General features: G+C 53.9%; 2 protein-coding genes across 2 annotated transcripts; both read right to left on the bottom strand.

Moving 5' to 3' along the window:
- Nucleotides 1–245: 245 nt before the first annotated feature.
- J7T55_002046 (uncharacterized protein) lies at nucleotides 246–2,034 on the bottom strand (the record flags this gene model as incomplete). The annotated part of the gene is made up of 4 exons (XM_053133417.1): nucleotides 246–285; nucleotides 432–1,395; nucleotides 1,490–1,763; nucleotides 1,843–2,034. 4 exons carry the CDS (start codon nucleotides 2,032–2,034, stop codon nucleotides 246–248), a joined length of 1,470 nt encoding a protein of 489 aa, XP_052988605.1.
- A 6,562-nt stretch (nucleotides 2,035–8,596) lies between these two features.
- On the bottom strand, nucleotides 8,597–9,380 carry J7T55_002045 (uncharacterized protein; the record flags this gene model as incomplete). Its single annotated transcript, XM_053133416.1, has 2 exons — nucleotides 8,597–8,768; nucleotides 8,860–9,380. 2 exons carry the CDS (start codon nucleotides 9,378–9,380, stop codon nucleotides 8,597–8,599), a joined length of 693 nt encoding a protein of 230 aa, XP_052988604.1.
- Between the last annotated feature and the right edge of the window lie 1,626 nt (nucleotides 9,381–11,006).

Here is an 11,006-nt window from a genome sequence, read left to right as displayed (position 1 = left end):
CGGATGAGACGGATGCACACTCGGCATCTCACAAACGGCATTCTCATTCCAGGACCCCATCCTGCGACGACATCAGCAGTTTGATAAAATTCTTCACCTTGGTCAACAGGCTTCTATAATGAGAAATGCATATACGAGCACGTCAATCACACCGCCTCCTAACATGCTCTCTAGCTTCTGCATCTAGGCCTACCCTCAAGCATGTCACTTCTCAAATTCTGTCCACCCTGGCCCCTAGAAATCGCCTACGACCTCATCAGCTGCTTCCTTTCCGTGGCTCTGATGCTATTGTGTTTTCAGCAATGTATTTGTTGCTACGTATATTTATGTGCAAATTGTCATTGATACTACTTATGCTACTGACCCAGGGGAAGACTATAATACCGTGGCCCAAGGAATCACTGTGGTGCTTCACCCGTGTGGTTAGTCACCTCTTCGTCCAGGTCAGTGATGCACGCTCGGGGTGTAGCATCTGCAGCAGTAGCACAGGTCCAGAATCGTTCTTGATCAGGTCCAACACCCTGTTCCGCGCACTCTCTAGGCTTTCCCCCCCATCTAGCGGTACTGGATCGACTCGCCAGTCCCGAAGCAAAGTCGCCACAGCAGCCACGAACTCGACCTGTGAGAACTTCCTGGCAGGACAGTCATGCGCACCCTCCGACCATCCCAAGAAAGTGCCTTTCTGGGGGGTGATGAGCTCTTCCTTGCCAGGCGCGCCGGCTGCCTGGATCCAGCGCGACGGTCGCCACGTGAGCGAGTCGGTGCCCCAGTACTTAGGCTCAGTATGAACGGTCGCGTAGCTGGGAATAACCATAGTGTTTGCTGGTACAATGAATGTCTTTCCGTTAGTCTCTAGCGATGCCGTCCCCTTGGCTGTCCATTTGGCCACAGGGACCGGCGTGTAAAGACGAAGTGTCTCGAGCAAGACAGCGAAACAGCGTTTGAGGCGAGGAAAGTCAGTGGCATAGTCCCACTCGGCCTGGTTGTCGCACAGGATACTACGCACCTCCTCGGAGACCCAGTCTTGTACGGCTGGGTTCGCTGCCAAGAAGTGGATGGCGAACGTGAAGGTGTGTGCTGTGGTGTCATGCCCGGCAAAGTTGAGCATGAACATGTTACCGTAAATCTCGCTCTCTGTCAGGCCAGCCCCGTTCTTTGCCTCGTCTTGCGAGGCGCGGACGAGCGAGCTCATCAGCGTCTTCGAGGCGCTGGAGTCTGTCTGCAGGCGGGCTTGGACTTTCTCATCTTCGTAGAGCTCAGTCATGTACCGTTGAAAGTAAGCGCATCTATCGGCAAGTCTCCTGAGCTTCCAAGACTTTGGAAGCCAAGGCCGAGCCTTAGATAGAGACTTCGGCCCCAAGGCCATTATAAGAATGCAATTCTCCAAGATCATTTCTGTGACGTATCAGTGACTGATTCCTGCGTCTCATCGGTGGATCAGGCAAGATCCATGAGCTGGGTAGCATAGCAGCACAAAATATACACGCACGGAGGGAAGTCTTATAGTCGCCAGAGAGACTGGTGCTACTCCTTTCGTCGTGCCCTTCAAACTCAAAAGACTTTCCGAACCCAGCTCCGGCAAGAACATGCAGAGAAAGAGTGCGAAGATCGTCGGCAGAACTGTTGATTGAAGGTTTTTTGACCCAGTACTTGAGCATGTCGCGAGCTAGAGAGAGACTCTCAGACCAGACGATCTCATAGTTCTTCTCATTGAAACAAGTAGCTATCATCTTGCGTTGGGTCTTCCATTGCTGGCCTTCGACCTATGGATATATGTTAGTGGGTGACACTACCATTGGCTCGACATCCAGGCTGCCAAGCGCCACTGGTCTCTCTACCTACAGTGCCCAAGTTGGTACCAAAGACATTGATCATCTCAGTGAGCTCAATGCATTGCGGAAAATCGGAGCGCCGTCGAAACATATCCATCAAAGCGTCGGGGCTTGCTATGTAGAGCCAATTCCTGCCAGGCGTCCCCATCATGAAGATATCGCCCGTCTCGTGGTGCGAACGACAACGATCGTGCATCTCCATGTACGGAAATTGTACCGGGTGAAGCTGTTGTTACCCAAGATACCAGGAAGCTTTTTGACAAGGGTAAGGACCTTTTTGTCAACCAGCGTCCAGATGGGATTCACATGGTCGATAGGAATGACGCGCAAAGGCACACCAATCTTGCGAGCCGCCAGATAATTTCGAAGGAGACAGAAACTACAGTAAAGAGTCCATGCCAACGTCCCGAATGCAGGCCAGAACAGCATGGAAGAAGGCCACTGTACAGGAGAAAACAAGGAAAGAACAGCTCAGGGTCTGCGGTGGTGGAAAGAAATCCTAGAACACAAGCTCCAGATACATCTGAAGCTTAGTTGTATGCGCCGATACTGGCGACAAGCATGAAAAAGAAAGAAAAGGAACTACTTGCTACAATTACAGCAGGTGAAGAGTATGAGAGCTGAAAACGTGAGGAACAAGTTGTAGAGTAGTTGGAAATCTCCAACCGCAAAGGTATCCACCTATTGACTGAGTTTGGCCAGTTGGTGCCAACAGACACCCTAATGGCTCTGGCGAACCAACTGCATCTGAGAATGCAAAGAAACAGGGCTAATGAGGGCCATCCACTACTCAGGTCATCCCTAGGAGCTTATTTTGAGCTGTTCGCCGTTTCAGTGTTACATTTGTCAATGGCAAGTAATATAAGATCATTCGTGGCCTTATTGGGACATGCACGTCTGGGGACTTGGCCGAGCTGTGCTACAATATTCCGGCACGATCTCAGGAACGTGTGGGGCGTGCATAGCGCTGGTGAAATTTCCATCACACGCAGCGTACCAATGCAACGATGCACCAACGTGCTGTGGTTCCAGACCTATGAAGGTCATGCAACTGGTGAAGCTGTGTTTCAAGCTACAGATCGCAGATCCTTAAATCAACTTGCGGGCATAGGGCGGAGCGGCTATACTTCAGGAATTCAAATCAAAGTCTCAGCCGGTTATCTAAACACTCGATTACCATGCGCGAGGCTGTAGTGAACGTAGGGTAAAGCAGAATCGTATGTGAGTTAAATGACACCATGCCCAGAGGAAATAGCTGTAGCTGCATCGACAAGTGAAGCATTTTGCATTACAAATACGCTAGCTGTGGTTCGAGCTCGTCTTGTCACGTCGCATGCTAGTGCCCACCTGCACTGTGGATATTCAGACATCGTTTCTAGCACAGTTGCCGTTCCATTGTCATATATATGGCAGCGCTGATTGTGGAGCTTGATGGCCTGACGGAACGACAAGTGGAAGGAATGTTACAGTACCAGTGGGTTTTCTGGCCGAAAACCAACTGCAGAAAATGACGATTCAGCCGGGGTGGATTCTGCCTTCAGCCATTTCTTTCCATGTTGTGGTGGTGTCCCGACAAGTCTAGTCCAGTCGCTAGCAACCAACAACAGATCTGATGCATTGGATGATCCAGGTAGAGCTCTTCTTGTTCCTCACGGCGCCGTTTCGGCGCGTGTGAAGTTGCAACAGGGCTGAGTTCTCTCTCATTTACCAAGCGATTGCCTAGGGTGCGAAAAGGGGTCCACTGGATACATCGGTAGCAACGCGTCTTTGGAAAGCCTTTTTTCCCAGTCCAGAATATTGTGTGCGTTTCTCGTGCTGTTCCGCCCGTAGTCTGCCTCAGCAGCGTATCACCTTCTGGCAAATAATACAAGCTCTCTTCATCGTGCAGTGTGTTTCTGTCCAGCTCGAAAATTGAAGTCTCCGCCAGAAGATGAGGTTTCCGCATGGAAAGGGGACTATATTTGTGATTACCGCTAGTCAGGGGGCAGAGAGATAATTGACTTACATAGGAGACGGTGGGCAGGATTCTTTTGTTCACCGATATCCAGATGAGCGCACAATTATTTCAATCTTGACCGTTAATAGTGCCCAGCTCCTTCTGAAAGGAGCCTACCTCCGCAGCGATTAAGCCTCCTTGGTGTTGCTACGACTGAACAGAGATTATGTGGTGATGCGGTTGTTAGACTAATAAAGTGACAACAGCGAAACTAACGACCCAAGACAAGGCCGCAAAGAAATTCTTGCGATTCTGCAGCAGATGCCGAGGAAGAGAACCGTGGCCACGTCTGTTGGTGTCTGGCACCAGACCTGACAAGTTGAATCCACTACATTAATTTCTTGTCTCTAAGCCCATCTACAACGTTGTGTAAGGTGAAATCCCGCGATTCCGGATTTTTAGGAGGATACTGTCTTGCAGGGATGATAAGAGGACGGCATGACCCTGCGCACAAGTTCGTCGAAGCTGAGTGCTCTCGAAGAACATCAGCGTCGGCATATTTTAGTTTCTCTTCACCTATACCTACTACCAGTGTCTTATACACTATCTAGCTATTTCACCATACATCTACGTTTAAGAGAATCAGCCCCGTCTCTATTCTGCTAGCCGCACTGCGAGAACGACAGGAACAAGAGCGATCAAATATCAGAAGAAAAGAAAGATCTCACGACGTCCAAGTCATGTATGCATTACGACTGGTAACCCAGACCGTTGGTATGAAGTGTCGATTTACGCAGTTGAAGCACGTGATACCCAGGCACGCAGCTTCAATTCGACAAGGACCTGACGCAGCTCTGCACAGTTTCCATCCCTTTTCCCTCCCTATGAGCCTGCTCCACTCGTAGACGGGATCCTCAAAGCTTCGGCTTGGTATGCTGAAGTCGGTGAGACAATGACGGAAAGCGTGCCTGGGCAAGAAGCGAACGTCACCGTCGGGCCAGAATGAGCAAGCGATCAGGTGATCCCCGGGGACGTGAGATCAGACACAGCCGCGGGACCAATGAGGGTCGACGGGCCGGCCATGGGGTGCAAGAAGCTGTCATTATGGACCTGATGCCCCTGACACAAAGCTGGCACCCGCAACCATGCTGGAACTGATCGCCTGAGGGATAGCGTCGCAGCAGACACATACTGGCACGGACGACGGCATGCCATGATGCAGAAGGGGGAGGGGAGGGGAGGAACTGGGTGGCGGTCAAGTATCCTTGGGCATCAAGTGCTCAGTATAGCAGCTGATCCGACCGAGACCACATCAAAGCCCAAGTTCAGGCCAAGGATAGCAGGGTGACGTGAGCACCAAGCGCTGCCGCGAGGCGCTCTACCGCTGCCTTCAATGGGAGCCTTTGACACTCAAGCCGCCGACAAGCGCCCCACCCGCCGCCCAACCGCGCTGTCAGGAACAGCCAGCGAGCTAGCTGACAACCACACCAGCGCGCCCACGTGTGTGTGTGCGTGCGTGTGTGTGTGTGTGTGTACACAACGACGCCGTCCGCCTCCGCGCGGGTGAGCCGGCCCGCGTTAGCAGTGAGCCCAAGCCACAGCGAGGTTAGCTGACAGGTGACAAGCTTGCGGTGGCGGGCCCTTGGACAACGGATCGCTATTCGGGGGGGCATGGCATCATGTGCTCGTTTAGCCGGGGCGGGTCAGCACGGCCGTGTAACACGAGGGAACGGTGCGTGCTTCGTAGTGGGCAGCAGCCCCCATGCCCACCCGGGGCGCCGGGCGTGGCGTACCAACGGCTGCTGTTGCTCCAGGCGCCATAGACACGTGTGTTACGTGCGAGAGAGAACGTGGGCTTTCCTCACTGCGGATGGGCGTGTAGTGAGCGTGCGTCGTGATGGTCTGAGGCGAGCGGCGTGGGCGAGGGCGAGGTCAGGGTCGTGAGTGGATAAACGGGACACGGTCATTGTTTGTCGAGCTGAGCCTGCCCGGGCGTAGCATCACATGTCACGACGATGTCTGCAGACTATACTAGGCTAGTCGCAGAGGGAGAGAGGGTAGGAGAAAATACCAGCTGGGAATACCGGCCATAACAGAACTTGGCTGAATGACGTCTCATGCAGGGACCGAAGAAACAACCCTCTCCGTCCCTCGGACTCGGCACCATCACCATCAGGATTGAAGAGGCGGGGGAAGGGGAGACGGCCAAGGTCAATGACAGGTCAAGAGCAGAAACGGTTTTCAGGGTCTGCAGCTCTCTGTTTTTTACATCCTACTTTTCTCTCTGCATGGATGAGTAGTCTACAGCAGCTGTACCATAGACGCGGCCGCAAATGTAAGACTACGTCTGTATCACCCCACGCCCACGTCCTCAACACCCCACATAAATCCTCCCACCTGGACCCTTGGGTTGGGGGCCCTACAGTATGCCGATGTCTTCTTTTCCCTGCTAGGCCAGGAAGAGCAAAGCCAGCACGGCAGACGAAGAGTGCTGACAGGCAGACAGGCAAGGGCAGGACCGCTTGACAGCAACCCTGATCCCGGGCAGCAGACCCTCATTCAACCCCGTTTTCCCAGGAGGCGCAGGCGTTGGCTAGTTGTAGCTGCAGGATGGACCCCGTACCCGCAAGAACGTCTACTGGGTGTACTGTACGTACAGTAAGATGGGTATCTCCTTGTTTTTCTTTGTCAGTCCCGTCAGTCGAGTCGCTGAGCCGCTTTCCCATCCCTGCGCCTTCATTCCTTTTGCTTGGATGCTTAGAGTGTCGATGACGTCTGATGGGGATCCGGTCCGGAGTATTCTTCAACCCTTCCTCCTTGCCTTGCCCTGCATTGCATTGCTTTGCTGTCCTGGAATTACTTGATAGACTGTGTGTACTGAGTAGTGGAATGAGAGGGGGCGAAGATCTCCAAGTTGTTGAGCAGGAAGTAGACTACAAGGGCTGAGATCGTAGGGTGGCGAGTATCTATGGAATCCGACCGAGGGAGGCGACGGCGAGCGAGCAGCACGTGAGGTGTAGCATCATGCGCTCCACGGGCTGTTACGGTAACCTCGACAGGGACAAGCTCATTCCTGTTCCCGTCTGCCAGCCTGCCTATCGGTGTAACAACAGCTGGCTCAACACCACGTCGGATGGTCCTGTCACCCTCCAAAGCACACAAAATGGTCAACAGGGACAAGACACAGCCGAAACTCAGAGTGCTGTAGGCGGAAGGGAGAGCAAGCAGAGCAGGGTTGTCGGGCGGTGCGTCTTCCGTGCCCAACCCCTATATACATATATAGATGTACATGAGGAGGGAGCATCCTCCTTCGTCCAAACAATTCAGATCCTGCAGTTCAAACCCCGGATTTCCGTGGCATGGTACGTTGGCGCCGGAACGCAGTGTGACGTCAGCGGCGTCTGGAGAGATCGGCGGGCGAAGCATCTACCGCGAGAGACGTTGGTACGGTCTGATGGTCCTCATTTCTCACCTCACCTCACCTTAGCTGCATGCCCCCTGCAGCTGCTTGTGGGTGGCTGCCCAGTCCCTGCGCAGTTGCGCGGGTAAGACGGGTGGTGGTGGGCAAAGCTGCTGGTCACGGCTGCCGACCTGCAGGGGGAAATTCACAGAAATAATGGGCACACGTGTAGTCACAATATGGGACAGTAGACGCATATGCCAGGGTCTTAATTGTCGACGCCCTGCTACGAGGGTGTACGAGCTCAGCCCAGCCTAACGCGGTTTTGCGAAAAGGGCTGAGGAGAAACTAAGACACTACAATAGACACATGCAAACCCTATGTAGTCAATTTTAAGACAGTTGGGGCCTCCCCTTTTTCGAGGACGCCGGTATCGAGACTCCGTTGTGAAGCTACCTCCACACAAAAACACCATGCTCCTGATGAGTCGTTATAAAAAAGAACAACTATGTAAAATATACAAAGTGCCATCACTCAGAGAATAAGACCAGTAAAAAGCAAGGTATGCATGACAAAACGCCGACGCCTGTGTGTGTGGACATGACGCTACCCCAGTCCCAGTCTCTTGAATGCCCGTGATGAAATATAAAAACCCCATGGCTGTATGCAGGAATTGCAAATGTCCGTTGACGAGGTTGTTGTGTTGATGTCCTGAGGTCAGTTGTTGCTCAGGACGGCATGTACAACAGCGGACGAAGATCCTTGGTATTGATGTGGTATGGTATAAGGAATTTTCTTCGGTGCGCCGCCACCACCAAAGAAAACGGGTATGATGTGTGATGTGTCGACCCTCCGCAAAATGAACCAAACTAAAAAATTGGGCGTTGCATGCCCCCCTCCTCTGATCAAAGAGCTCCCCATGTCGTCGGTCTTGTGTTGTGTGTTTGTGTGTGCGCGTCTGTTTGCGTGTTGTGCATGAATCAAAAAGAAGAAAAGGTAGTAGGAGAGTTGTCGGTAGTAGTAGCCTTGCGCTCCGCCGTCTGAAAACCCAAAATAAGGGCCAAGCCCCTTTTCCGTCTCGCCCTCAACAACGCCATGCTGACCGGCCGGCGATCATAACCCCAGATGACGTCCAATCCCCTGCGCGACTTGGCTGCGGCTGTCGAGATCTCCGGTGCCACGAGGGCGTCGTGTAACAGTTTCTCCTGTGGCATGTCACCGGCCGGCCTCAGCAAGAAGCTCTCATCCTTTCCATGACGTCGATGAGCACGATCGGCTGCCTGCTGTCGAGGCCCACCAGTACACCGCCCCACAGTCACATCTGCCCCTATTAATTTTTTTCTGAGCGACTGCCATCAGCCATCAGCCATCAGCATCAATATCGATGCTCATCCACCTGCACACCCTCGGAGTCGATGCAGCACGCGTTCACTTCTTGACTCTGCTCGACGATGTCGCCGTGATTTTGCTCGTGCTCATTAGATCGCCAATGTATTTTTGCAGGAACTTGTTGTTGCTGTCGAGCTTGTCGTGTTCCTCCTTGACAGCCTCAATGCGGTTAAATATCATGAGTAGCGATTCCTGAAGGGCCTTTGCGTGCCTATTCACCATCTCTCATGTCAGCAACCCTACCACACGGATGAAGTAAGAGGGCCGCTGGACTCGGCCAAAGTAGTGATGTAGCCGCTCACCTTCGAAGTTCGTCCCGAGCCTCGCGTCCCAGTGCCTCAAGGTCTTCGCTGGTCCTCCGTGGACTCATGGCGCGCACATCGCCGGGCTCTATCATGACATCGGTTGGTTCAACTGCTTCTGCTGATTCTCGAGGGACAATGATAGTACCGCTGCTTTTCCGGCTGGGCAGGCGTGGCCGGACTGGGACGGGAGCGACGATCTGAGGACTGTTCTGGTCGACGGAGGAGGCCGAGGAAGAGTCTGAGCGGGCCATCTCTGGCATCTGATGAGCGTAGACTTGCTCTTGCGGTGAAGGTGCGTCCTCCATTGTGGTTGGTGAGATGGTAGGATCGGACTGCTGTGGGATGCCTATCTCGATGGTGTTATTGCCGGTGTCGTGGCTGCTGCTGCTGTTGTTGGGTGCCCGTGGTTGCGGCAGAGAGTCGAAGGTCGGGGAGGAGGGATGGGGGTTGCTTTGTGTCGTGTCGTGAGTCGTGGCCTCGGGTGTTTGGCAAATACTGGGTGGTGGAGTGGAGACCATTGGTCGGATCAGGAATCGTGTAGTGCGGCGACTTCGACCATATGCAGTTGCAGCCTCGTCGGTGGCCAAGTGTATTTTGTTATGCCGAATTCCAGGAACGACCGTCACTGTTACAAGATCTTGGACAGATGTTTTGCCACCGATGGCCGAGAGAAAGAGAGGGATCCGTGGCTGTGACAAGGGGGAAAAGGTACCGCGAGACACAGGTGGGCGCCGGCGGAGAGAGAGAGGGCTGGAGGGCTGAAGCGAAAAGAAAAGAATCGGGAAAAGTTGGTCAGGGCCACGACGGCAGGACGGCAGCGAAGGGAAGGAATCTTCGTTGGAAGAAAAGAGGAGTCGTGAGTGGGGTGGGAGGGAGAGTAGAAGTGGGCGTATGGATCGTGGACGGGTTAGGATGCACGGCGCTGCACTGCACTGCACTGTAACAGGCGACGGGGGAGGGTTCGAGAAAAGAGGCTCAAATGGACCAGGGAGCAGAGGAGCAGCAGAGCAGCAGACAAGCAAAAAAAGAAGCCTGGGAACCCAAAGTTGACGTCCTGTGCTTGCTTGCGTGCGTGCGTTACTTGCGAGCGAGCGAGCGAGGAAAAAAGCTGTGAGGGCTGCACCAGCTTTTTGGAAGGGAAGGGGGGGAGGAGTTGAGAGGCAAAGGTACCAGATGTACCCAGTGGGTCCAGATACCCAGGTGCTAGGCCCTGGGACCGACCCTGGGCCCCTCTGACGCTGCACGGTGATAGCCTCACTGTGCTAATGGAGGCTGAAGTAGCGCTGCACTGACCGACAGAGCTGCCTCACCGTTGAGGGGCACAGTGCGGTCCAAGTCAGGTCACATCAAGACATGGACCCTTTTTTTACCTCATCCTCCCAAGATTGATTGGGCGAAATACAGGCATCCCAGGTACCGCAAGTACCTCGGCATGCAGATACTTGACGCAGTACCCCCTTCTTCTGGTCCCTCCCAGGCGCTGCCCAATGCCAATGCCGTTCTCAGCGGGAAGAGACGTCACATCATGACGGGCGCAGGGAGGCACGCAGCTCCCTATTTGCACCACCCTACTCTGTCCACGCCGGGAGAAGGATTGCCAGTCGATCGCTTCTCCTTCCTGTCCTCGGCTGGTCACCGCCAAAAGCGGGTGGATTCCTCCAGAAGCAGGCAAGGCAGGCAAGCGGGCAAGACAAGATTTGCTGTGATTTCTCCGGGGCCCTACAACAATGATCGTCGACGTCTGCTGAGCATTCAAACGGCACTCGCAGCAGGGCTCGAGGCAGGGAGTCCCCAGCTAGGGAGCGTCGAGAGTCAAGAGACAAGCTCGGGGGCATCAACAAGCAACCTGGCAGCTTGACCTGACTTGACGATGGATGCGACTATCCTGCCAGCCAGCTGCCTGCCTATAGGTATACTATACACTACAAAGTGGGGGGTGGGTTGAGGCTGCTCTGAGGCGCTCATCACCAGATGCATGGATGAGCATCGAATCGAAAATCCTTTGGCTTTGTTCTCTTCTTTTCTTGGGATCACCGGTGGGAACGTCGACAAGCGAGCAGACAGCAACCGTTTGGGAGTGGCCGGCACTGGGTCTGCCGTTGCCGATCACTCGATGAGAGGAGAGAGAGAGGAGGGACACAGCG

Source organism: Diaporthe amygdali (assembly GCF_026229845.1).
Source record: "Diaporthe amygdali strain CAA958 chromosome Unknown NODE_37_length_474048_cov_65_229390, whole genome shotgun sequence".
Classification (NCBI taxonomy): Eukaryota; Fungi; Ascomycota; class Sordariomycetes; order Diaporthales; family Diaporthaceae; genus Diaporthe; species Diaporthe amygdali.
This window is presented reverse-complemented; position numbering and strand designations above follow the sequence as displayed.